General features: G+C 41.0%; 2 protein-coding genes across 3 annotated transcripts in view; one reads left to right on the top strand and one right to left on the bottom strand.

Moving 5' to 3' along the window:
- Positions 1-20,254, bottom strand: part of ccdc112 (coiled-coil domain containing 112) — a 34,490-nt gene extending 14,236 nt beyond the window's left edge. For both annotated transcript variants that reach the window (XM_080188989.1, XM_080188987.1), the window contains exons 1-6: positions 20,194-20,254; positions 19,984-20,105; positions 14,150-14,271; positions 12,645-12,734; positions 6,814-6,889; positions 569-950 (exon numbers count right to left, since the gene is read on the bottom strand). In XM_080188989.1, coding sequence (XP_080045115.1) covers positions 569-950; positions 6,814-6,889; positions 12,645-12,734; positions 14,150-14,271; positions 19,984-20,105; positions 20,194-20,220 — 819 coding nt within the window. In that variant the 5' untranslated portion in view covers positions 20,221-20,254. The remainder of the gene's footprint in view (positions 1-568; positions 951-6,813; positions 6,890-12,644; positions 12,735-14,149; positions 14,272-19,983; positions 20,106-20,193) is intronic.
- A 392-nt stretch (positions 20,255-20,646) lies between these two features.
- Positions 20,647-27,186, top strand: LOC145343458 (uncharacterized). The gene is made up of 2 exons (XM_080189701.1): positions 20,647-21,326; positions 26,410-27,186. The coding sequence occupies exons 1-2, from the start codon at positions 20,921-20,923 to the stop codon at positions 27,093-27,095; spliced, it is 1,092 nt and encodes a 363-aa protein (XP_080045827.1). The 5' UTR covers positions 20,647-20,920; the 3' UTR covers positions 27,096-27,186.
- Positions 27,187-27,828: the final 642 nt, after the last annotated feature.

The raw sequence follows: 27,828 nt of genomic DNA, 5'->3' as shown, positions 1-27,828 counted from the left end.
AAGAGAGGGGATTAAGGGTTATGGGGAGAAAGCAGGAAAGTGGAACTGAGCAGCGACAGATCAGCCATGATCTTATTGAATGGCGGGGCAGGCTCGAAGGGCTGGATGGCCTACTCCTGCTCCTATTTCTTATGTTCTTATAATTATGAAGACTCAGGGTTTCATACTGTATTGTTCTCAAATAATTTCATTCTGAATGCCAGGGTTTGCACAAAAAAATACTAAGTTTCCCTTTCTGCAGAGTTTCCTCATGGTAAACTGAAGTTGTGAACCTAAACCTCAGCACTAATTTATTGAACTTTATTTGCTGCACTACTGAACTAGGTATTGTGATTTTCATTTTATTCTGTGCATTTCTTAGTTCCAAAATTAACAGATAAATTAAAATGTCTGCTTGCGACCGAATAAAAAGTACAGCCATCACAACAGAACTAAAGAGAGTTTTCTGTGTACTAAATCTTAGCAGAAAGAACAAGGATTGCCAGAGGAAAAGAAAACTGAGCTCCTAAATTACAATTTTACTCAATACTTCAAAATTTTCTAACCAAATATTTCCACAACTTCCTACCTCTTTTTGCCTCTCTTCCAGGAAGAGAAACTCTTGGTACCATTGCACGTGCTGCAGTATATCGTCACGAGTCCTCCCAACCAAATACTGCAGAGCCTCTTCAATGAATGATGCTTTTCCTTTGTGTTTTATCCAGACTTTAAGAAAGTTCTGATGGTCAAAATCATCCCAGTCACCTTGACGTCCAGTCTGTTGAAGGAACTGATCAAACTCTGCAATTTCAACCAACACGTTGTCTGGACCAGGTTTAATTGATGTTCCTTTTGCCACAGTAGTTTTGGATGTCATGGTTACTGAAGTCTGTGCCCATATTTCCATCTTCTTTTCCACAGCTGAAATTTCCTGAATGGTTGTCTTTTCTTCCTTCGAAAGTTCTTCATATCTTAATTAAAAATGGAACAGAAAACATGTAACACGATATGTGGATAAAGGGAAATCTGTAGATACACCAAAGCATTTGGTAAGGTGCCACATCAAAAATTACTGAACAAAATAATCATGGTGTAGGGGGCAACATATTCACATATATAGATAATTGGTTAACAAAAAGGAACCACAAAGTAGTATAAATTGATTATTTTTGGGTTGGCAAGATGTGATGAGTGGAATATCATAGGGATTGGTGCTGGGGCTGTTACTACTTACAATATATATTAATGACTTGAATGAGGGGACCAAATGCACGGTTGTTAAATTTGCTGATGATACAAAGATGGGTTAGTTTTGAAGAGGACGTAAAGAATCTACAAAGAGATTTAAATTGGTTAAGTGAGTGTGCAGAAATCTGGCAGATGAGACCGTAACGTGGAAAGTGTGAAGCTGTTCACTCCAGCAGGAAGAATAGAATAACAGAATATTATTTAAAGAAGAGACTGCAGAACTTTTGAATTACAGATTATGTACCAGTCTTGGTACATAATCACAAAAAATTAATATGTAGACACAGCAAGTAATTAGGAAAGTACATAGGATATAATACAAATGTAAGAATGTTTTGTAACAGTTGTATAGGGTGTTGACGAGACCACATCTGGAGCTCAATCAAGTACGTTCTGGAACTGACCAGACAGCAGGTTATATTAAACTTGATATTATGTAATGTGACAGGATTAATTAATCACCTCCAAATAAAAATACCCTTAAGCAGCAGTGACCACAATATGATTAAATTTTACATCCAGTTTGAAAGGGGGAAGAGTGGGTCTAAGACTAGTACTTTAAAACTAAATAAGGACAACTATGTGGGCACGAAAGTTGAGCTAGTAAACTGGGATACTAGGTTGGGGATATATCAGTAAGAGAAACAGTGGTAGACATTTAAGGGAGTATTTCAGAATATTAAGGACAAGTATATTTCTACTTAAAGAAAAACTCTAAGGGGAGGACCCACCATCAAGGAAAGCATCAAACTTCAGGAGAAAGCTTATAACTGGGCAAAAGATGTGTGTCAGGTCAAAAGATTGGTCAAAATATAAAGAACTGCAATGACTAAAAGGTTAATAAGGTAAAAGAAATCAGAGTATGAGGCGAAGCCAAGTAGAAGTATTAAAATGGATAGCAAGAATTTCTATAGATATTTAAAAGTAAATGTTGATCCTCTCAATAGTGATAATGGGGAGCTAACTGTAGATAATAAGTAAATAGCATATGAAATGAACAAATATTTTGCTTCTCTCTCTTCTCTAAAGAAGATACAAAAACATTCTTCTACAGGAAGTTGTGGTGGGGGGGTTGAAATTTGATGAAATTTTAATCACTGGGGAAGCGGTACTGAGGAAACCGATGGAGCTACGGGTTGATAAGTCTCCACATCCTAATGAACTTCATCCAAGAGCATCATAAAAGATGGCTAATGAGATAGTAGATGCATTGGCATTAATTTTCCAAAATTTGCTAGGTTCTGGAAAGGTTTCATAAGATTACAAAGAAGCAATTATAACATCTATATTCAAGAAAGGAAGGAGACAGAAAACAAGAAACCATAGGCCAGGTAGCTTGATGACTATCATGGGGAAGGTGTTAGAATTATTCATTAAAAAGGAGGGTATAGTGAGGCACATAGAAAAACTCAAGATAATCAGGAAGAGTCAGCATAATTTTGTAAGAGGGAAATCATGTTTACCTAATTTATTGGATTCTGTGAGGAGTAACGTGGTGTAGATAAAGGAGAGCCTATTGATGTACTGTACTTGGATTTGCAGAAGGCACTTGATAAGATGTTACTTCAAAGTTATTGCAGTGAATAAAAGTTCATGGTGCAGGTTGGATAGAAGATTGGCTAACTGGCAGAAAAGTATGCAAAAGTGGGCCTTTATCTGATTGACCGCATGTAATGAGGAGTCCCACATGGGTCTGTGCTTGAGTCTCAATGTTTTACAATTTATATCAATGGCTTGATTGAGGGGAATGAAGGCATAGTTGTTAAATTTGCAAATGACACAAAGGTAAATAGGAAAGTATGTTGTGAAGAAGACAAAAGGACATTGCAGATGGATATAGATACGTCGAGTGAGTGGGCAAAGATCTGGCAGATGGAGTTTGATGTAGAAAAATGTGAAGTTGTTCATTTTGTTAGAAAAATTAAAAATAGAGTATTACTTAAAAGGAGAACAACTGCAGAATTCCAAGGTGCAGACGCATCTGAATGGTATAGTATGAGTAACATTAGTACGCATATGCAGCAAGTAATTAAGGCAGCTAATGGAATGCTATCCTTTATTATGAGGATAATTGAGCATAAAAGTACAGATGTTTTGCTTTAGTTTTACAAGGCATTATTGAGTAATGTGTGCAGTTTTTGTCTCATTAAGGTAGAAGCAATTCAGAGGAGGTTTACTTGAAACGAGCAGGTGTCTTATAATGAAAGGTTGGACAGACTGGGCTTGTCGCCACTGGAGTTTGGAAGAGTGGTGATTTGATTAAAGTGTGTAAGGTCTGGAATGGTCTTGACATGGTAGATGTAGAAAGGATGTTTCCTCTTGTGGGCGAGCCCAGTAGAGGGCACTGTTTTAAAATTAGGGGTCACACTTTTTGCATACCGATAAGAAGATTTTTTTCTCTCAGACAGTTGTGCAATTTTGGTACTCTGCCTAAGGCGGCAGTGGAGACTGGGTATTTAATATTTTTAAGCTACTTGGACTATGGCAAATGGTTTCTTGTTAGGCAAGGAAATCAGAAGTTATGGAGGGTGGAGGGGGGGAAGAACGCGGTTGGTAAATCAGCACCTGGTATTTGAAACACAAACAGTTCAGCTGAATGGCCTTCTACTATGGATTTCAGTAAGGCGTTTGACAAAGTCCCTCATGGTAGGCTGGTAGAAAAGGTTAAGGCGCATGGGATACGAGGTCAGGTAGCTAGGTGGATTGAGAACTGGCTGGGTAATAGGAGACAGAGGGTAGTTGTGGAGGGGACTTTGTCCAGCTGGAGGCCAGTGACCAGTGGTGTGCCGCAGGGCTCAGTACTGGGACCTCTCCTCTTTGTAGTCTACATAAATGACTTGGAAGAGAGCGTAGGTGGTGTGATCAGCAAGTTTGCTGATGACACCAAGATGGCAGGGTTGGCGGGTACCGAAGTGGATTGTGAGGTGATACAACAGGATATAGATAGGTTGGTGCATTGGGCAGATGGAATTTAATCCTGACAAATGCGAGGTGATGCATTTTGGAAGGAATAATGTAGAGAGGAGCTATGTGATTAAAAGGTAGGCAAATTAGGAGTATAGAAACACAGAGGGACCTGGGAGTGCAGGTTCACAAATCCATGAAGGTTGTGACACAAGTGGAGAATGTTGTCAGGAAGGCTTATGGAATGCTAGCCTTTATAGGAAGAGGTATAGAGTTTAAAAGCTGCCGTCTAATGCTTCAGTTGTATAGAACGTTGGTTAGACCGCATTTGGAGTACTGCGTCCAGTTCTGGTCACCTTACTACCGGAAGGACGTGGAGGCTCTGGAAAGGGTGCAGAGGAGGTTTACCAGGATGTTGCCTGGCATGGAGGGGTTGGGTTACGAGGAAAGGTTGGAGAAACTGGGACTGTTCTCTTTGGAAAGACGGAGATTGAGGGGTGACATGATAGAGGTATATAAGATACTAAAGGGAATAGACAGGGTCAATAGTGAGAGACTGCTCCCTAGATTGGTTACGAATACAAGAGGACATAATTTAAGGGTGAGGGGGGAGAGGTATAATTTGGATATGAGAGGAAGGTTCTTTACGCAGAGAGTAGTGGGGGTATGGAACGCGCTACCGAGTGGGGTGGTGGAGGCGGGAACATTGGACTCATTTAAGGTTCAGTTAGATAGGCACATGAGTGAAACGAGGATGGAGGGTAATGGTAGGGGTTATTGAATAAGGGTTAGAACCTCGGGAGACACCGGAAAGGCAGGCTTGTGATTAACGTTTTTGTCTTTTCACTCCGCAGGTGAAGGTCCACCTCGTTGTCAAACGAGGGGCATGCACACGGTGGGTCGTGCGTGGGCTGCTCCTGGAGGTTCCGGGAGTGGCCTAGTACTTCGTGTCGGTGTGTGTGCTTGATCCTGGACCGGTAGACGGGCGCCGCAACAGCTCGGTGACTAGCACTGCTAGCTGTGCAGATACATGGATTTGGGCCTGTGTCTGTGGGAGTTTGTGCATTCTCCCTGTGGTTGCATGGGTTTCCTCCGGGCGCTCCGGTTTCCTCCCACACCCCAAAGATGTGCTCTTAGGCTGATTGGTTTTACCAAATTGACACTATTCTCCCCTGAATCTGGCTAAGTCAGGGGTTCTAATTGTAGATACGCAGGGTAGAATAGGTGTAGGGTGATGTGGCGGCGTGGGCTTGTTGGGCCGAAGGGCCTGTTTCCCGTGCTGGGTTGTTCTTTGTACTCCAATTCTGATCAACTGATGCCAGGGTCTGGGTGTGCGTGTGTATGCGGGCACGTTATCTTATTAGGAAAGATTGGACAGACTGGGTCAGTATCTACTGGAATGAGAGGTGATCTTACTGAAACATAAGATTGAAGGCACTTGACAGGACGGATGCTGAAAGGATATTTTCCCTTGTGGGAGAGGCCTAAACTAGGGTTCTTAACTTAAACAACGAGTCTTGCATTTAAGACAGAGCTGGGGAGAATATTTTACTCTGAGGGTCGCATGACCTTGAAACACTCTTCCACAAATCATTGTCATTGATCATTTTTAAGGCAGAGTTGTGTGTATCTACACACATACATACATATACACACACACACACATGCAATGTATGTGTGTGCATATATGTGTGTTTATATATGAATGTGTACGTGTGCGTGCGCACGCGTGTTTAATCTAACTTGGTGCTTGCAGTGTGTCAAACTACATCTGACAACCAACCAGTGGAACCTGGTGAATTTTGATGAAAAAGTCCTCTACAATATTTCATTAAGCTTTCCCAGCAGAGAAAGGAGGAATGATGGTGGGTTGGACCAAGTGAAGGATTCAAACTTCTTCAAAGGAAAGAAAAAAAGCTGATATGACTGGGTGGCAGGAAAGGGAGAAACCAGAAGAGATGGTCCCTTTAATCACTTCAAATTACTCTGAGCTCCACACCACCAATGAGCAACATGAACTTTGTTCCAGTTCTATCAACGACACAATGACACAATCTACATTTGCCATTTTTAATTGTACATCTGGCTATTTTTCCACAGTTCAAACAGAGCTAAGTACAAACATTTCAGATCCCCCAGGGCTTTATTTTAAAATCCTGATAACCATGACAAAATGGCTCCAAAACTCAGTGCAACCGTGGAACTCATGCTAGTAAATGTAAAGCTTTTCTACACCGATATTGAAAGATAAATCACAGGTTGGAAATGTGTGGACCATTATTAGGTTATGACAAATACTATGTGCAGAGACCTCAGGGTTGAAATATTGACCTCAAAGATGCAATTAAGTTGAAGTTAAGTTGAATTTATTAGTATCACAAGTAGGTTTACATGAACACTGCTGTGAAAATCCCATACTCGACACACTCTGGCATCTGTTCAGGTACACTAAGGGAGAAATTAGCATGGCCAATGTACCTAACCAGCATGTCTTTCAGGCTGTGGGAGGAAACTGGAGCAACCAGAGAAAACCCATGCAGACACAGGGAGAACACGCAAAACTAACTTTCATTGCAATTTCAATTTTGTCTTCAGCCAAAGCATTAACACATCTAAATGCAAATCACTAGAAGCTCTAAATTGTCATAGTGGTATTGGAAGTTCAGATATTTAAGGACTTACATCTGCCGTTGCTCTTCTTTAAAGACATTGATTGCCTCTTCAACTTCTTCCATGATTTCTTTCAATTTTTCTATAACTGAGAACATCACACTTCTTAATCCATTTGTAAATACATGACAGCAAATGCCACAACTACCACCATTGGTAATGCTTGTAAAATAGATAAATTTGAAATTATTTAAATATACAGGCCACAGCATTAGGTGAAATAATTCAATTCCAGCTACACTGAAGTAGGAAATACCAAAATGAAACTGAACATTTTTGTGCTAGGGAAGCAGAAATTAGTGAAGAATCATCACAAAAGATGATTCAAAAGATACAAAAGTCTGAGGACATGTACCAACTCTCTCAAGAACAGCTTCTTCATTGCTGCCTTCAGGCTTTTGAATGGACCTACCTCACACTAAGCTGATCTTTCTCTACACTCTATGACTGTAACACTGCACTCTCTCCTTTCCTTCTCTATGAAAGGTATGCCCCATTTATATCATGCAAGAAACAATACTTTTCACTGTATATACCATCACACCTCCAAAAAGCTATAAAATCAGATCTGTGGACCACAACAGCAGGATAATTTAAGGGCAATTTAACAATAAACTAGAATCCTATATTCAATAGAACTTTGGTAGTCATGTATGTTACACATTTGTTAGAAATTCAAGTCTGCTGTAGAACTACCTTGGTGTCAAAGGCATCAGCCACATACTGAAGTCTGAGGGCCTTACTTTTATGGGGTTGACTCTATATTGAACTATTACAGCATAATCCATTGTGATTTGGACCAATTATTGTACAAAAGTAATTGTTTAAGTTCTCTGAAGACAGAATGTACATTTAGCAAGATGAAACTTTATATTAATTGCTAAGCTGCTTTATTTCACATTGTGCGGTGTTGCTCCAAGACAGAGTTCTGACTCACAACTTAAAACACAATAGTTCTTCTTAATCCTGGTCCACAGTTGAAGAACATCTAACTTTCTTGCTGCTTCCTCAGCTGAACTGTCTCGATCTTGTTACTTTTCTATTGCCAAAGTATAACTGTCCTTACCAGTCTGTTATTTTCCAAGGAAAGCCTGACCCTATTTGTCTTCAATCAATATTAAATAGCTTGGTGATATATCACCAGAAGGTGTCCTTTGAACACTGACACAAGCTAACATATTACTTAGTGTCTGATGTCTGAATTAGCCAATTTATTGTACCACATTAACCATCCTGTTTAAATGTCTATAAAAAACTTGAGAATATATTTTGTTTTCATAAAAAAATTAAAAGTATTAAATTTGTTCTTTCTGTAAAAGAAAATGGCCAAAACAACCCTGAAATGTTATAGCATTCTAAACGCTGGACACAAGTCAAACCTCACAAAATAGAATCCAAATTTCACAATTCTCACTAAGAGATGAAGCACTGCACAGAAGCAGCGCAATCTGGTTCAAGCGTAATTTGGTAGTCAACTGTGTAAGTGCAATTCATTACACAATTTTAAAACAGCCTTAACATCAGTTGTTCCTAGTCAATTCTCCAAATTGCTGCAACCTTCTTCAAGAAATAGCTGCAGAAAGCTAAATTAGGGATTGACAGATCTTAGGTCTATGTTGACTAGCTAAAGGTGGCATTAGACAGAGTAAGCAATGACTATGCAAACATTATCAAGAGAAGGAAGAATACACATTCAGTAATTCATTAGAAAAATACATAGTGCCAGAAAATTGCTAAAACAAGTAATGGTAAAAATAGCTAATTTTAGCTAAATTTGATAAAACATCTACATTACATAAAGGATATTATTAACATCAATAATAGCAAAAATGGAATCCCTACTAAAAGGAGAGAATAGAAGAACATCTAGAAACAAAATACAATAATGAACATTGATCAATCCAGACTCAATGGGCTAAATGTCTTCCTTCTGCACTGTAAAGGCTCAATGAGTTCCAAGTAAATAATAATAATAATAATGATGTAGATATAATTCATTAGATTTTCAAACAAAGACCTCGAAAAGGAGCTCCATGAGAGACTATTGAATTAAGTCAGACAATACATAGTCAAGGGAGATGTTTGCAAGCTAGCAAGACAGAAAACAGACTGTTGGAATAAAAGCTAATTATCCAAAGTGGCAGAAGGTGGGAAGTGATATTCAACACGAATCATAGCAGGACTATTGTTCATTACAATGTACGTTAACGATGTGGACTTTGGAATCAAAAACATAATTTCTAAATTTGCAGATGACAGCCAATTAGTTGGAGAGGTGGGAAGATATTCATTACTTAGGAGCAATGCAACAAATCAATAAGCTTGTATAATGGCAAAATAATTTGCAAATAAAGTTGAATATACGAATGCAACGTAGCACATTTTGGAAGAACAGGATGGTCGCTTCTTACTCGGAAGATGCAAATCTAGGGGGAGATGAACAAACACCAATCATTTAATTTTGCACCACAGGTTAGAAAAGTATTTATAAATGAAGCATTAGGATTTAATTCTAGAAGGATAGAATTGAAAAGTAGGGAAGTTATGTTTTAACCTCTATGATTTAGGTTAGATGGATTAGCCGTGGGATAGGGCAAGTATGAGCCTGGGTAAGATACAGTCAGAGAGTTGGTGCAGAATTGACAGACCAAATGGCCTCCTTCTACAATGTAGGAATTTTATGAAACCTTGGCACCGAATGGCATTCCAGTCATATTAACAAAAAAATTATATATGTATTTGACATGTTTTAAAGAGGATTTGCAAGGATAATACCAAAAATGTGAAGATGGACATATCAAGGAAGAATGAAGTGTTTGGATCTCGTCTCTTGAAAAAGGACTGAAGGCTAACCAGAGTTTTTCATAATAAAAGTTATGGACGTTGATATTGCAGATTCAGAGGTTATGTTTCCACGTTTGGGGAAGAGCATAACTAGAGGCCATCAATAAAAGATAGTCACCAAGAAATGAAATGGGAAATCAAAAAAAAAATGCCTTGACCCAAACAGTGGTGAGAATATGGAACTTGCTACCACAGAAAGAGGTTGAAGCAAATAATAGGGATGCACTTAAGGGGAAGCTAGACAAGTATACACAGAAAAAAATGAATGGAAGGAAATATGCTGATAAGTTTAAACGAGAGAGGTTTGAGTGAAGGATAAATGCTGAAAAGCATAGCACGGGCCAAACGGTCTGTTTCGGTGCTGTAATATCCTATGCAACACTACTTACACATATACAATATTCTTTTTCAGCTCCCAACACATTCATTTATCCTATTTTCAAACAGAATAATTTCTTAGGATTTAAAACATTTTGCTATCAGTACTAAATCACAAAATCCACCAACAGGGTTAAAAAATTATGAGATGCAGTGTGCAGCTGTTCTTCTCCTTACATGATAAATTAATATGGTGTTATGTTTTATACAATATTGCTATGACAGATCTACATTTTACAAGCAATTTAATCTATTCATTCATTAAACAAAATATCTAAACAAGCAATAAACTGACATTTCTTAGAATTCGTAGTAATTGTTCAAGGTCCCCCTCCCGTTGGGAAAAAATCCAGACTCCCTGGAGTACAAATATTATTTCCAAATTAAAAATTAATCAAACATTTTTATTTATTGTTTTATTTAATGTGAAGCTTGTTGCTGTCACCGATTGTCTCCTGTCACATGGTTAAAAGCAGCAGCAAATCTGTGCACAGAAAAACCCATAACAAAAAATTGGATGGATCGCTATATAGATTGTGCGACTAGGTTCTAGATACACTTCCCAATCCAGAATTATTATATATGAAACATTTGCTAAAAAATCTGCTGTATATTAAGAATTATGCTGATAATTTAAGGTTGTTAGCTGGACTCTCAATGTGGCGCATGAGTGTACTGGAATCGACAAAGAACATGTATGTAAGTATTATTTGCTACTGATCAGCCTAAGTTTGAATGTTACTGAGGTCTTGCTGTGTGTGGGCTTTGGCTGCTTTATTATCTGACAAATTACAAATGCTACCGAACAATGTGCAATTGTCAGAACATCCCACTTCTCATCATAATGACCTCACTTTATGTAGGGAAATGGTAATTGCTAAAACGGCTGAAAAAGGCATCAATCATCTAGGACAATAACCTGAGGAATTCCTGCAATGATACGCTGGCATTTAGATGATTGGCCTTCAACAACCACAGCCTCTGCTGGAAATGACTAGTGGAGAGTTTTCTCCCCGATTCCCATTGACTTCAATTTTGCTAAGGTAATGGGCTGAGATTTAACCAAAGAGTGGGTGATTACATGGCTGTTCAGTTAAACAAAAAAGTGACAGTCATTTGCTGATACCTGTAAGTCACTATCAACTAGTGTATTCTCTAAGGTAACAACTCTATGAATCAAAGTCCAATTGCCATGCTAACAGTATTCTCTTCTCACTGCATAAATTGTTTCCCCTTTACTGATATTCTTGAAGTGACCTGATGAGCACAAGACAAAAAGCATTGACACATCTCTTTTGCAGCAATAAAGAACATTACTAACTTTCATGACCATTTTTGCCTTACGTGAATAATACACCCTGGATGGGGACCAAAAACTGCAGTCTCCTGGCAAAAGAGAACAGTCTGATCAGCTATGCTTAGCTCTTTAAACAGCTGCGATGGACAATTCACATAGCAGAAAAAGTGAAGTCAGCCATGTAATCACCCACTATTTGGTTAAATCTCAGCAAAATTGAAGTCTACAGGAATTAGGGAGAAAACTCTCCACTAGTCATTTCCAGCAGAGGCTGTGGTCGTTGAAGGCCAATCATCTAAATGCCAGCGTATCATTGCAGGAATTCCTCAGGTTATTGTCCTAGATGATATCATTTTCAGCCGTTTTAGCAATTACCATTTCTCTGCATAAAGTCAGTCATTAGGATGAGAAGTGGGATGTTCTCGGACAATTGCACATTATTCAGTACCATTTGTAATTCCTCAGATAAGAAAGCAGTCAAAGCCCAAACACAGCAAGGCCTGGGCAACATTCAAACTTAGGCTGATCAGTAACAAGTAATATTTGCATCACACAGGCATCAGCAATGACCACTCAAGAGGAGAAAATCTAATCATTTTCCGTTCATTGCTGAATCTCCTACCATGAACATCCTGTGAGTTATTAACCAGGAAAATAGGAGCAGGCAGAGACCACTTGTCCTTTCAAGCCTGCTCCGCCATTCATTAGATCATGGCATATCATCCAACTCAGTACCTAATCCTGCTTTTTCCCCATAACTTTTGATCCCATTTGCCCCAAATGCTATATCCAGCTGCCTCTTGAATGCATTCAATGTTTTGGCATCAACTACTTCCTGTGGTAATGAATTCCACAGGCTCACTACTCTTTGGGTGAAGAAATGTCTCCTCACTTCTGTCCTAAATGGTCTACCCCGAATCCTTAGACTGCGACCTGTGGTTCTGGACTGGAAAAGACAGCTAAGTTAATTTGATAGAAATATTCAAAATCATGAGGGGTCTGCTCATAAAAGGATCAAGAATAAAAAGCTATAGAATTAAAGCGATTTGCAAAAGAAGCAAATGTGATGTGAGAAAAACCATTTTCACACAAGTCGCTCATGCCTGAAATGCACTGCCTGCAAGTGTGGTGGAGGAAGGTTCAATTGTAATATTCAAGGAGGACATGAGATGATTACTTAAATAGAAACAATATGCAGGGGACAATGAAAGAAACTAAGAGAATGGCACTAAGTCATGATGCTCGTTTGGAAAGCTGTTGCAAGCGTGATGGGCCAAATGGCTTCCTACTGGGCTGTAACAATTCAGTGATATAACGTACATACATTCTGGAGTCGGCTTGACATCCATTAGCTGGCTCTGAAATCTCTTCACGTTGTGACGTATTTTGGCAAGTTGCTGTTGAACCTTCATCTCTGTTGTAAGAAAATTTCAAACAAGAAATGTTATACTTACAAAAAAATGTAATAAAATATCTAAAGGCAGTTCAGAGGGGCGTTATAAAACAAAATCTGACATCAAGTCAGGTGAGGGGGATAAAGGGCAGATGAGCAAAAGCTGGGTCAAAGAGGTTGGTTTTAAAGAGCATTTTAATGGAGAACAAGTAGAGAACGGGAGTGGTTTAGGGAGGGAATTCCAGATTTTAGGATGCTAGCACCTGAAGACACAGCCACCAGTGGTGGAACAATTAAAATCAGGAGTGCTAAAGAGGTCAGAATTAGACAAACACAGCTGTTTCTAAAAGCCAAATGTGATTTCAGAGATAGGGAAGGGAAAAGGCATACAGGGATCTGAAAACAAGGATTAGAATTTTAATATTTAATTGAAGCAAATTTTTGTTCATCCAGTACTAGAAGTTTGCAAAACTTGATAATTTATCAACAGCGGACTAGTCAAATGGGGCAGGAACAGGGGATATGAGGAGTCCACCATGTCCTTTTCTGTGGATTTTGCGAAGGAGGTAGAAGCAGGCTGTGGGGAATTTGGGGACAATGAAGTTGGAAGGCTCCAGAGAAGATGAGGTCAGTCACAGTCCTGGAAATAATGGCCCTAATGTTCGGTGGCGGGGGTCACGGTCAGGGAGAGGTATAACAAAGTGCCTTGAGAGTTGGTGCTCAGCCTCCGCTAAGTAGAGGTCAGTATGCCAGGCTACAACAATACCCTTGTCAGTAGATTTGATAACAAAGTCAGGGTTGGACTTGAGATAACAGAACGCAGCAAGTTCAGAAAGAGGCAAGTTGGAGGGGGCAGAGAAATTGAGATGACCCAAATAGAATCCCAACAGTGCTGAGGAGGTTATGTCTTTATGGTACTCTTAAGTTTGATTCGGTGATTGGTTAGAACTTGCTGAGCTATCCTGAGTGCGGCAACAGCTACACCAACAACCAATTGAAGATAATCAGTCAAGCTCATAACATGGCTCATTTATGATTCCTAGAAGCAACATACATTCATATGTAGAGATCTATTCTCTGCAATCAAACTGAATATGTTCAAGCCTTGTGCCTTTTTTTAAGATGGGCTGGGAGCTTAGGGAGCATATAGTTCTCTTTCACTCTCTATGTGGCAGAATGCCTTGGCCAATTGAACAGCATCATTTTGTCCTGTGGTATAAACAGATATGATTTTTAAATATACTATTCTTGGTGTTTGATCTGATGAGTGCAAGATGAACAATTTTGGCAAAAAGTCTCTCTTTTCAATAATATTTGAAATGCACTCCACTCTTACTTACATAGAGGTGGGAGAAGAACAGGTTGTCATGATAGCAAAGAGAAAATTCTGATTCAAGAAACAGTAAAATACCAACAAATAATTAATCAGTTCCTACTTTCTGTTTTCCTGTTGTTTATCAGTCTCAGCTCCAGTTCTTCAAGAGTGCTATATTCAGCTCTAAATTCATTCCTTTTATTGAAAAGATGGGTATTCTTGTCCTTTTCTAAATTTGCTATTCTGTATTGGGAGAAAAATATTTTTAAAAATTATGAATTCTAGATTACGTGCAGAAGATTTCAGATTAATAGTGCATTCCCCAAATTCATTTGTACCACTTCATGTTTGAACGACAATTGACAGACAGTATTCTGTATTTCAGACACTCAAATTTATTTATTCTGCAGTTATGCCACAATCAGCTTGGTAATGTCCATGCTTACCATGAAAAACTTCAGATATTAATAACAAGTGCTTATATGCTCTCCTGAAGGCACAGGCTTTAGCTGAAATATAATTCTGCGCACACTGGCAGCCTTTTGATATCTCAGAACATGATTATTCTTCATATCCCAGTCTGGAAAGTGACCACCTGCATCACTCCCTTAATGTCAACAAAATGAAGGAGATTGCCATCTACTTCAGAAAGCGCAAAGGAGAACATGCCCCTGTCTACATCAACGGGGACAAAGTAGAAAGCTTCATATTTTTTGGTGTCCAGATCACCAATCACCTGTCCTGGTCCCCCATGCCAACACCATAGTTAAGAAAGCCCACCTCTACTTTCTCAGAAGACTAAGGAAATTTGGCATGTCAGCTACAACTATCACCAACTTTTACAGAAGCACCAATGAAAGCATTCATTCTGGTTACATCATAGCTTGGTACGGCTCCTGTTCTGCCCAAGACCGCCAGGAACTACAAAAGGTCATAAATGAAGCCCAATCCATCACTGTGGGAGGAAACCCATGCAGACACAAGGAGAATGTGCAAATTCCACACCGACAGTGATCCAAAGTGGGAATTGAACCTCGGTCCCCAGAGCTGTGAAGCAGCAGTGCTAACCACAGTGCTACCGTGCCGCCCTTCTGGTCACCCTATTATAGAAAGGATATTATTAAACTAGAAAGAGTGCAGAAAAGATTTGCTAGGATGCTACTGGAATGTGATGGATTGAGTTATAACGAGGCTGAATAGATTGGGACTTTTTTTCTCTGGAACTTAGGAAGCTGAGGGGTGGCCTTAGAGGTCTATAAAATAAGGAGGGGCATAGACAAGATAGATAGTCAATATCTTTTCCCCAAAGGCAGGGGAGTCTAAAACTAGAGGGCATAAGTTTAAGGTGAGAGGGGAGAGATACAAAAGTGTCCAAAGGGGCAATTTTTTTGTACAGAGGGTGGTGAGTGTCCGGAACAAGCTGCCAGAGGTAGCAGTAGAGGCGGGTACAATTTTATCTTTTATTAGCAGTTATTTGGGCACAATGGGTATAGAGGGATACAGGCCAAGTGTGGGCAACTGGGATTAGCTGAAGGGTTTTAAAAAAAAACGGGCGACATGGACAAGTTGGATTGAAGGGTCTGTTTCCACGCTGTAAACTTCTACGACTTTATGACTCTACATAGATGATCAGCCATGGTCAAATTGAATGGTAGAGCAAGCTTGATGGTCCAAATAGACTACACATGTTCCTGGAATTGTTTTAGTCCTGATAAAATGGCATCTTGATCTAAAACATTAACTGCTTCTCTCCACAGCTGTCACTGAGTATTCCCAGCATTTTTAGTATTTATTTCAGATTTCCAGCATCTGCTGTATTTTGCTTTCATATACAAGTTATCTGAAAATTGTTTCTGCAAGATCTACTTAAGTAGTAAGTGTAATTTTAGAAGTATAGCTTAAAGGTTACTGTCATTCTAAGTTATTTAATCAAAATAACTTTGATTACATAGTTATTCGCATGATTTTGTGATGCCATTATGTGTCAACACATATGCCAAACTTAATCTTTTAAAAATAAGTATGAAAATCTTAAACCAAGTGTTAAACTGAGTGTTGACAGAAGGAAGTGGCGGGAAGGGGCTGTGCCAAAACTTTATAATTAGAGATGGACCATAAGCACTTTTTCACACAAAGGGTACTGAAAATCTGAACCTCTCGCCGCTAAATTATTGTTGAGGCTAGCTCAGTTGAAAATTTTTTAAATGTGATTGATAAATTTGTTAGACAATGGCATTAAGGGTGACAGACTAAAGTAAATAAATGGAATTATGATATAGATCAGCCAAGCTGTAACTAAATGACAGAATAGGCTGAAGGGTTAAACAACTTACTCCAGTTCCTATGGAACATATGTGCCTTGGGGAACTTTCTATTTAAAATAGACAATATAAAGTTTTCTGTCAGAGAAATTCCAAAAGCAACAGTGTCTTTACAAAAGCTTTGCTCAAATTTGACACCCTAATAGAAGTGAAATATGATATTTTTTCTTCTCTGAAGATGCTTTAAGGTGGTCTTGTTCCATCTTAAGAGCATGCAGACAGAGGGAGTCAGATAGCAGGTCGAGCAAGACCAGGTGGTAGTACATGGGTTCTGATTGAATCTCCCCAACTGTATTCAATTGTGAATATTAGTGAGGGTGAGCCAGAACTAAGTTCACAATACCACGGGTGGCTCAACTATGCAAGGGGGTTGAAGGAAGGAAAGAAAAAAATAATTATGATCAGAAATTCAATAGTCTGGGGAGGCAGGCAGGCGTAAAATGTAATTCCAAGCTGGGGGTCCTTGTGCACGAGTCACAAAAACCCAGTCTGCAGGTGCAGGTGATCAAGAAGGCGAATGGAATGTTGGCCTTTATCGCGAGGGGGATAGAATATAAAAGTAGGGAGGTCTTGCTGCAACTGTACAGGGTACTGGTGAGGCCGCAGCTGGAGTACTGTGTGCAGTTTTGGTCCCCGTATTTGTGAAAGGATATATTAGCCTTGGAGGGAGTACAAAGAAGTTCACCAGGCTGATACCAGAGATGAGGGGGTTAGCTTATGAAGAGAGATTGAATAGACTGGGTTTGTACTCGTTAAGAGTTTAGAGGGATGAGGGGGGATCTTATAGAGACGTATAAGACAATGAAGGGGATGGGTAGGGTAGAGGTAGAGAGATTCTTCTCGCTTAGAAAGGATAACAGGACTAGAGGACACAGCCTCAAGATAAGGCGGGGGGGAGGGCAGTTTAGATCAGTGTTGAGGAGGGACTTCTTCACTCAAAAGGTGGTGAATCTCTGGAATTCTCTGCCCAATGAAGTGGTGGAGGCTACCTCGCTAATTATCTTTAAGTCACGGGTAGATAGGTTTCTGATAGACAAGGAAATTAAGGGTTATGGGGAGAAAGCGGGAAAGTGGAACTGATCCACTTCAGATCAGCCATGATCTTATTGAATGGCAGGGCAGGCTTGAAGGGCTAGATGGCCTACTCCTGCTCTTATTTCTCATGTTCTTATGTTGCATCCCTGGTGCCAGGGTCAAGGCCCCTCATAATTTTATATACCTCAAATGGCTCCTGCATCCCTCTGTCCCAAAAAAGAAAACGCCAGCCTATCCAATCTTTCCTCCAACCCCCTTGCATAGCTGAGCCACTCATGATACTGTGAACTTAGTTCTGCCTATAAAGAAAGACGCATTTTCATTAGCAGATGTCAATAAAAAGGAAGCATAGATTTAAAGGTGGTGGGATTAGGTGGATGTTGAAGACTGCCTGAGAGTGGAGTAGAGGCAAAAACACTCACGGCATTCAAAAAAATATTTGGATGAATATTTAATGTCAGAAGATATAGGCTTACAGACCAAGGACTGAAAGATGGTTCTGAAGCAGTCATAGGGACTGAAAGCCTAACTGTTTCTCACTCCACAGTACCATGAAACCAGCAGGTTAAACTAACATTCCAAATAGCATTTCCTAGAACGCGAGTCCCAATAACAAAATTAGCTGTTGTAGACAGACCTCAAAAATACACCACCCTACTAATGGAAAACACTTTGGGTAGGCACCATCCAGGGAAGGCATACATATGTTAATCTCTTTCAGAGCTAAAGATGAGGGGGACAGACAGTGCATACACACAGAGGTGTCAAAGGAAAACAATAGTATAATTAACTAGATAAAAGCAAAATAATGCAGATGCTGGAATCAGAAACTGCCTACTCCAAAATGATACCACCATCAAATACAGTTTCCCCTCACTCCTCTAGTCAGCAACCATTCTCAGCCTTTATCACCATCATTTAGTTTAGAACAGAATCCTTACAATGCAGAAGGATGGCATTTGGCCCATCGACTCTGCACTGATAACAATCTCACCCAGGCCGTACCACCATAACCCCATGTATTTACCCTGCTAATCCCCCAAGAGTAAGGGTAAATTTAGCATAGCCAAACAACCTAATCTATACGCCTTCTAATTGTGGGAGGAACTGGAGCACATGGAGGAAACCCACACAGACATGGCAAGAACGTGCCAACTCCACAGAGTTACCAGAGGCAGGGATTAAACCCAGGTTCCTGGCACTGTGAAGCAGCAGTGCTAACCACTGTGCCACCCTTACATTCCCTTTGTCTTTTTGTTTATGACATCTTGGTCAGTTATACAACCCTTCCCCCACAATTCTCCTCCACCCACCATCCATCTCCTTACAGTATAAATCCCATCCTATTTTCTTTGTCTTCAGCGCGGGTGAAGGGTCATCCAGACTTGAATTGTTGGCTCTATTCTCTTTCCACAGATGCTATCATACTTGCTGTGATTTTCCAGCATTTTCTTTTTTTTAAATAACTGGCAAACATTTCACAGAAGCAGTGTGGCAGATTCCATCTAGCAGCCTGAGTGGCAAGTTTTCCATCTACAGCCTGTAAGCTGGTTATAGCTAACAGACCAAAAGCATGAGTGCAGAAACCTTTGTGGAGACAGTTAGAACCCATATCTTCTCTGAACCAAGGGACATTTCCCAGATTAACTGTATACAATAACTATAGGTGGCTTTTACTTATAGATCTATTGAATTGGTTGTTGTTTGAGGGAAGTCCTGAAAGAGTTGAGACCTCAAGTGCACTTTGAATCAAAAAGGGTCATTTCTACTCAAACTGTGTGTGTGTTTAATAATTCCTTAAATGGAACTGTCTTAGGTCATTATAGTCATGTTCAAGAATATGTGTCTTTTTCTATATTTTAAGAAGTCTTACAACACCACATTAAAGATCAACAGGTTTATTTGGAACCACTGCTCCTTCATCAGGTAATCACTCACCTCATGAAGGAGCAGCACTCCAAAAGCTCATGATTCCAGATAAACCTGGACTTTAACCTGGTGTTGTGAGATGTCTCACTATGCCAATCCCTGTCCAACACCAGCATCTCCACAACATAAGAAATAGGAGCAGGAGTAGGCCATCTAGCCCTTCGAGCCTGCCCCGCCATTCAATAAGATCATGGCTGATCTGTCGTGGCTCAGTTCCACATTCCCGCCCTCTCCCCATAACTACCATTTTTCTGTATTGGAATAAATAGTCATTACTAAGTACTATAGCTGAACTGGTCAGTGTTCTCACGTGTGGCTCCTCACACCATTTCTGTAAACAAATCTATACACCACCACAAACCGGTGCCCTATGTTGAGACACCTTCACGGCTGGATGGTGACAACAGGAGTTGTCATAGCAACTGAGTTTTTCTAGTACTTCCTGTTTTTGTTTCAGTTCTTCAGCATCAGCATTACTTTCCTGTATTTCTATTATTGAAAAATGGGATATCTTGTGTTCAGCTAATACAGAGGCTATGGGCCGAATGGCATTATCAGGTAGAGTGAATTTAATCAAAGCCTTCTTTTTAACTACAGGAGTTTGAGGAGTTTCAGCGCGGCCGCACATTGACAATGTTGTGTCTGAGACCCGGGGAGAGTTTACACTCACTGGAGACGGAGTTTGCGGAGCTCCCGGCTGAAGGCTGCCTTCCCGCCCGGCTGTCTGTGGCCGGGAACAGGAACCTGCTGCTGCCCCAACACACAATCCGATATGCGACCGCAATCTCCAGCCTGTCAGAGAGAGAGAGAGAATTTATTCAGAGGCTACAGCAGAGAAAATTCACGCCGAGCCTCAGCAATGCGATAAATAGCTCCTTACCGTCACCACCGTTGCTAAGGCCGCCATCTTTATCAGCGGAGACGCAGACCGACTCTCCCGGCCTGGAGATGCGCAGGTGCAGATTGACTCTCCGGGCATGGAAATGCGCAGGTGCAGATTGATTTGTCGGGAGTGCGCAGGTGCAGACTGACTCTCCGGGCCTGGAGATGCGCAGTGCAGCTTGACTCTCCGGGCCCGGGGGTGCGCAAGTGCAGACTGACTCTCCGGGTACGGCAGTGTGCAGGTGCAGACTGACTCGCTGTACCCGGGGACGTGCAGGCGCAGACCCGTTCTTCTAGTCGTGGCCATGGCCTCCAGTAGAGGGCGGTAGGAGCCCAGGAAAGGAAACAGCGGCTCAGCAAAAATAAGCAGCAATGCGATGCAAATATGCTGCAGACAGCTCGCTACAAGCTAGTAGAAACCTTGCCGTAAATTGCGATTGCACCCCCCCTCTCCCCGCCTACTAGCCAAACTCCTTCCTCTTTTTCTGCACACAAACACAGGCCCATTTGCTGCAAGTTTCCCGCAAATGCAGTTTGACGTTGCGGAAAAAATTGCGGAACGACTGATAATTCGCGACCCATGTGCATACTTGGCAAAGTGGTCCAATTGCTCAGATTGCAGAATCTGCCACAGAAGCTTTTGGGCATGTTGACAGCATGCAAATGAATATTCTGCTGGGAGTCAGGCAGCCACGTGGTGGAAGGAGTTTGCAGATTTCAGCAAAATGGCAGAACAGCAGCAGAGGAGACAGAGACTGCCCAAATTCAGCTCAGAGGAGCTGGAAGTATTAATTGCTGAGGTGACCACCCATAAGGATCAACTTTTCAGTCGTGCCCATAGGTTGTCGCAGCGAGATCGTGACAAGATATGGCAAGATATCACTGCCAAGGTCAATGCAGTCTCACGAGTCAAAAGGTCCGTAAAGGCCATCAAGACACGTTGGGATGACCTTATGCGGCGTACAAAAGAGGTCGCCAATTTGGCACGAGAGGCACACCAAATTCAAGTCGGACCATGTGGAGCCGAAGGCCTAACCCCGCAGGAATGGAGAGTCCAGCAGGTCATTCACCCTCAGTCCATAATTTGCATGGGGGGACTTGATCCCGTGGACTTTCCATATTGGAGGGCAAGTAAGTGTTTCCCTTCAATTAATCTCTGTAAAGCTTCTAAACATAATCTGATTTTGTTGTGTGAAAATTTTTAAAGTTTACTTATTAGTGTCACAAATAGGCTTACATTCACACTGCTATGAAGTTGCTGTGAAAATCCCTGAGTCACCACACTCCAGTGTCTGTTCAGGTAACACTGAGGGAGAATTTAGCATGGGCAATGCACCTAACCAACATGTCTTCGGGACTGTGGGAGGAAACTGGAGCATCTGGAAGAAACCCTCGCAGACACCAGGAGAATGTGCAGACTCCACACAGACAGTGACCCAAGCTGGGAATCAAACCAGCGTCCCTGGCGTTATTATGCCACCCCAAGTTAGAAGTTAGTGGTCACTAAATTAAATTATCGTCTGAAATTAATCATTACGTTCACAAATACACATGATCATATTTGAGCTGAACTGTTAAGTTTGATATGAGCCCACTCACTAGGAGGTCGTTATAATAAGTGTATGTTTTATGCTGTCACTTTTCCTACATTACAGCAGTAGCACTTCAAAAAGTAATTCAACACGGTGACATAGCGGTTAGCATTGCTGCCTCACAGCTCCAGGGACCCAGATTTGATTCCCGGCTTGGATGACTGTCTGTGCGGAGTCTGAACGTTCTCCTTGCATCTGCGTGAGTTTCCTCCGGGTGCTCCGGTTTCCTCCCACAGTCCAAAAAATGTCCTGATTAGGTGCATTGGCCATGTTAAATTCTCCCTCAGTGTTACCCGAACAGACACTGGAGTGTGGCGACTCAGGGATTTTCACAGCAACTTCATTGAACTGTTAATGTAAGCCTACTTGTGACGAATAAATAAAGTTAACTTACTTAATTCATTGTCTGTGAAGCACTCTGGGATGTTCCAAGCTCATTTTTGATTTTAGTTTTTCTCATTGGGGGATGGTGGGAAGTGCTGGAAGGATTGTTAAACTGATTAGCAGTCCGTTGAATCACCCCTTCCATGGACAACAAGTGGGACTTCAACCCAGAGCAATACTACTGTGCCAAAAGACTCCCACACCCATGAAACTTGCCATACAAATGCAGGTTTTTCTTTCAGTGGCTCCTCAGTGTAGAAATTGATGGATTGGTTCAGCCAAATAACCACTTTCTGTGTTGGTATTTTTATGTGTCAAGATTTAGATTTGAATTGACTGATCCAAATAATAATTTCAAACACAAAACTTGAAAATGTATCATCTTGCACCGGAAATGGAAGTATCCCCAACACAACTGCCCTGGAAACAGATGGATTCAGGATCCATACTCCCAGCTGGACTGACAGGTTAAAAAAGACACACACACAATGCAAATCAGCTTCTTCCCAGACGCAAGTACAAAAAGCAATCATCTCTCTCACCCAGCTCTTGTTAACCACAAAAACTAAAGGCAACTTGGCAAAGTACAGTCAGACTGTAGTAAATGGATCCATTTCTTCTTCTCTCCTTTTAGTTTGTTAAGAATTGTGTTCTTATCAAGGTCAGAGCTTTCAGTGCAAGTGAATGGAACACTTTATTCCCCATTTTGAGCACTCTGTGTTCCCCAGCTGCTGCCGGATCAGATTTGGCACGAATAAGGTGCAGGTTAAAACTCATCCTCTTCAGCCCAAGCAGCAGGCTTGAATCCCGCTCTGAGAAGAGTACATCTTACTAAATGGATGTGAATGGCCCCACTTCCCATTTTTAACCACTCCAGTTTTTAACCACTCTGGAGGCACCTGCACAAATTTACAAAGTAAAGTTGAGTTGTCATTGATTTGTCTCGAATCAGTGACCACAGCAACAAGATGAGTATATTTATAATTATAAATTTTATAATTTAGAATGCATCAAAATTCATGGGCATGTTTTCCCGATGGATGTGTTAGGATCATTAAACTGCATAATTCTTCCTTGGCTTCAGACTTCCCAAAAAGCTTAAAAGTAAAGTTTAAAATTTGTTTATTAGTTCCAAGTAGGTTTACATTAACACTGTAATGAAGTTACTGTGAAAATCCCACAGTCGCCACACTGGCGTCTGTTCGGATACACCAAGGATGAATTTAGCATGACCAATGCATCTAACCATTACGTCTTTCAGACTGTGGGAGGAAACCTGAGCTCTCGGAGGAAACCCACGCAGACACAGACAGTGACCCAAGCCAAGAATCAAACCCAGGTCCATGGCACTATGCTACCATGCTGCCCTCTCATATCCTTACAATTACTAGCATGGAATGACTTAAAACACATCAATCAAGTTTGGATTCAAACAAAGGCCTGGGAGACGCAAGGGCATTATAAGCTCCTGTGTCAAAACCTGGCAAATTATTTTGCTTAGTTAAGAAGAAATTGAATCTGCATTTAAATGAAATGTCTAACAATGGTGTGAATTGAGTGAGTCAGATTTGGCTCCAGTAGGGCCAGGTATGGAGCTCAGTCTCATCTTGCTTCTGTGTAAAAAGATTCTGTGTTCAAGCACCGCATCAGGACCTGATCACATCATCTCAGCTACCACTCCAGTGCATCACCAAGGCATGGCTGCATTCTTTGAGGTGCTAGCCTTTCGATAAGGTGCTAAGCCATAATCCTGGTGGTTCAGGTACTGTTCAAGATCCTATGATGCATTTTTGATTCAACATTCAATCAATGTTACCACAATTCAACTCATTCTTGAGATATCATTGGCTCAGAGTAGCTGCTGTATTTACCGAGATAACATTGATCATTGCACTCGCAAGAGTCGTTAACCTATTGGAAATATTTTCACCCAATTGAGGTGCCATGTTATTCAAACAATTATTTTCACTTTGCCACTAAAATATATAATGCATAGGGATTATATAGATGGGATGATATGAATTTAAAATAAGTGGATAGAAAGTTTTTACCTTCTTCAGGTTCTTTCTGAAGGAAGATTATCTTCTTTTCATATAGAGTGTGATTTTCCTGCCCCACCGCGCCAAGTAGCGGGGCAGGAAATGTAAGTAGGAGGCCAATGATGGAAATCTTCCCAAGCCACTCACCTTTGCATGGGGAACAGCATGGGGCTGATTTTGATATTCATGAGCTCATTTAAATCTGTTTAGCGAGCCCTGGATAATATTGTCTAGGCTCACTTAGGTTCCGACCTTGCCTGTGGAGGTCCACACCAGCGGAGATCACAGATGTTCCCCAGCAATGGGGATGTGGCATGATGTCCTCGCTGGTGGGATCAGAGGCCATTGACGCCTCTTGGGAGGTTGGGGGTAGTGCGAGGCTGTGCCCCTTGGGCAGTGCGGCCTGCATACTGGCATTGACAGTGTGGCACAGTATAGTGCCAAGGGGGTGGGTTTTGAGGGCACAAAGTGAGATTAGATAGGGGAGGTAGGAGGGTAGGAAAGAAGAATTTTGCCGCTGAGGATGGGATTAGAGATCAAGGCCGGCCATTTGAGATTGGGGCTGGCCACCAGGTAATTGGGGCTAGCGATCGGGAGGCTGCTGATGTCCGGGTGTCGTGGCTGGCAATCGGGGGGGGGAATAAAATTAAATTTTATTTATTCATCTCAAATAAGGCTTACATTAACATTGCAATGAAGTCACTGTGAAATTCTCCTAGTCAGCACACTCCAGCGCCTGTTCGGGTCAATACACCAAACCAGCATATCTTTCGGACTGTGGGTGGAAACCGGAGCACCTGGAGGAAACCCATGCAGACACAGAGAGAATGTGCAAACTCCACACAGACAGTGACCCAAGCTGGGAGTCAAACGCTAGGCCCTAGCACTGTGAGGCAGCAGTGCTAACCACCATGCCACAATGCTAGCTAATAATCCTCCAATATAGTGGGATATTAGCGTATGTGCCATGGCCCCCGAGCATTCTGCTGCCGGTCTCTCCAGTGGGATTAGGCTCCACCCTTACTGGAGCGAATCACCTGACAGCCTCTGCATTGCACAAAATTCATAAATTTATGAAACTTAGCTCATCAAAAAAGAACAGGTGGGCAAAGCTCCTATTTTCTCACCAGTTGCGCACTCTGAATTATTTTGGGAAAGTCATGCCATAGTTCATTACATCATCCTTCGGTCATCCCAAAATATTTACGTGGTTATTATATTTGAAGTGCAGATGGTACCTTGTGCATGGAAATGCCACAGTCAATTTCTAAATAACAATATCCACAAACAGGAATTAAAATTGGCCCACTAATTTATTTTGAGTGTTGTTTGGAGGAGGAATATTGGCCAGGTCAGAGTACCATGGAATAATTTTTGTTGAATTTTTTTTTGTTTTTAGAAGATTTAATCGATTGCTATTTTCTTAATTAGCAATACATTGTTCTGTTGGAATGTACTTAGTTACTTAAGACAAACTTTGCAGAGAATATGGCCTAAACAAAGTGTTGGAAAAAGCCTCCTGAGAGTTAGTTCTGTTTTTAATTTGCCTGTTCCTCTATTTGGAAACCTTTTATTTGAGGGTCCACATACAGTCAGCAGCTACATCTAATAATACCAAATATATTTATAGATATGGTGGTAGAATGTTGGAAGGTGAAAATGTTCTACAAACTGAGAGGTTGCTATCTAATCATGTAGACAACTCAATAAACCTTGGAGCCAAAAACACATAATAATGCTTGGAAACTTGACTTGGTTTTGTTTCTAACCCTTAAAGGGATAATTTTGTTTGAAATATTGTTCTTCCGTGACACTTTGAAGTGTGTCGAAATTGAGAAGATTGCACTGATTTAACATGCTGCCAGTTACATGAGACCAAAAAGGTATCGATTTCTAATTGAAATGCTGGTTAAATGTTTCTATAAAATAAACAAACACTGTGAAAGTTTCCCTAATGGTTGACAGTGATAACAATAAATGTTTTACGTTATGCTATTCAATGTGTTGAACCTGCCAAAGACTCACTTATAAAGCAATATAATTGAAACTTTGTTTGCATCTTAAATGACAATGAAGCTTAACTTTTAAAGCTCATTTTTAAGTAACTTACTGCTACAAAGCAGTTGTGATTGATTAAAATTTGAGTGTATTGTAGCTCTGGGGATTTAATACGAAAACCTCCGATTGCATTTTTTCCAGTAAAGGAGGAAGGAGGATCCTCTGCAGAGGAAGCCAACTCATCAGCAAGACAAGCCATTTACAAAGAAGATGGAGCAAGAAGTTGGACACCAGCCTCGGAATCCCCATCCTCCCCTCCTGTGTCACCCTCATTACCAGAGGCTTACCCTTCCCACAGGGATCCATGCCCACCACCCAAGGCCAGTTTAGTGAATGAGTTTGATAGGCAACTGCTCACATCTCAAAACCAGCAGACTGCACTCTTGAAAGATTTTTGGGAAGGATTCCAGCCCCTCATGCGGGACCTCGTACAAGCCACCCGGGAATTAGCTCACGAAACTCATTTAGTTGCGGAGCACACCCATCAGGTGGCTCAGCAGACTAAGGGAGTGGCTCAGAACACCAGAGAGCTGGTGCTGCAGAATCAGCAGTTAGTCCTCCACACCCAGGAAATGGCTCAAAACATCTCAGAGATGCGTCTGTCCATGCAGCAGCATTTCTCCCAAGCATCTCTCCAGCCACTAAAGCCCACCGGACCTGTGCCTGAACAATCTACCCACGCTGCAAGTTTACATGGCTGCTCTCCCGCGCATCTTCCTCCGACCGAGAGCCCAGGATCTTCTGGGGTTCAGCACCCTGAAACACGTGGTTTAGCAGTGACAAGGAGGAACTCTACAACCCCAGAAAAGAAAAGGAGATTAGTCTGACAACTAAGGTGCGCTGTAAAAGTTTGAAATAGACTGCAATATCTCAAATGGAAGATGTTTAATTCTTTAAATGTATATTTTTAAATATTTTGTTATATTTTTGAATCCAATATCTTGTTCAACTTTCATTTTCTACTTTCCAAAGAAGAAAAATATGCAAAAAATATAAGATCATATTTGTTAATTTTGCTTAAACTTTATTTAAAAAATCAGGTTCAAAGCAGCACTGTGTAGGTTCATGGCATGACAGGAAAAGTGATTCACAAGCACATAAATTACAAAAGCCTGGAATGTGATCCATTGTTATGCTATCTTCAGCTTTTCTAGGTGACACATGCTACATTATTTGATGATAGAATTAGCAATAGACATTTATCATGTGAAGCTGGTAGACAGGACACTGTCTAGTTCTGCCCTGTTGTTATCAAAGCTGTAACCTGTGCTTCTATTCCTGCAAAACAAAACTCAGAGTTTCCCTGATATTGCTGCAATAATGGGTTGGTTAATAAATGCTGGCCTGGGCAGTGACCCCATGACAGAATAGTGAAAAGAGTGAAAGTTGCAGATTTCAGTCATGTTTATTAGGTTGCAGAACTCTGGACTTAGTGATGGGCAGCCTTCTCCTCAGCCTCCACTGGGAAGATGGCATATCTTTATTCAATGCCCTCTTCCAGCAGCCTCATGCTGCGAGAAATCAACCGATACCACTTCCTCACCAATGTTATCCAGTTTC

The sequence above is a fragment of the Carcharhinus amblyrhynchos genome, chromosome 5 (assembly GCF_965287045.1).
Source record: "Carcharhinus amblyrhynchos chromosome 5, sCarAmb.v2.hapA, whole genome shotgun sequence".
Taxonomy (NCBI): Eukaryota; Metazoa; Chordata; class Chondrichthyes; order Carcharhiniformes; family Carcharhinidae; genus Carcharhinus; species Carcharhinus amblyrhynchos.
The sequence above is the reverse complement of the archived record's forward strand: the minus strand, read 5'-3'. Positions and strand labels throughout refer to the sequence as shown.

Excerpts from the sequence above, each read along its gene's own strand:
- LOC145343458 (XM_080189701.1), top strand. The coding sequence starts at position 20,921 with ATGGCAGAACAGCAGCAGAGGAGACAGAGACTGCCCAAATTCAGCTCA. Across the intron at positions 21,327-26,409 it reads CTTTCCATATTGGAGGGCAA|TAAAGGAGGAAGGAGGATCC; the intron begins GTAAGTGTTTCC and ends CATTTTTTCCAG.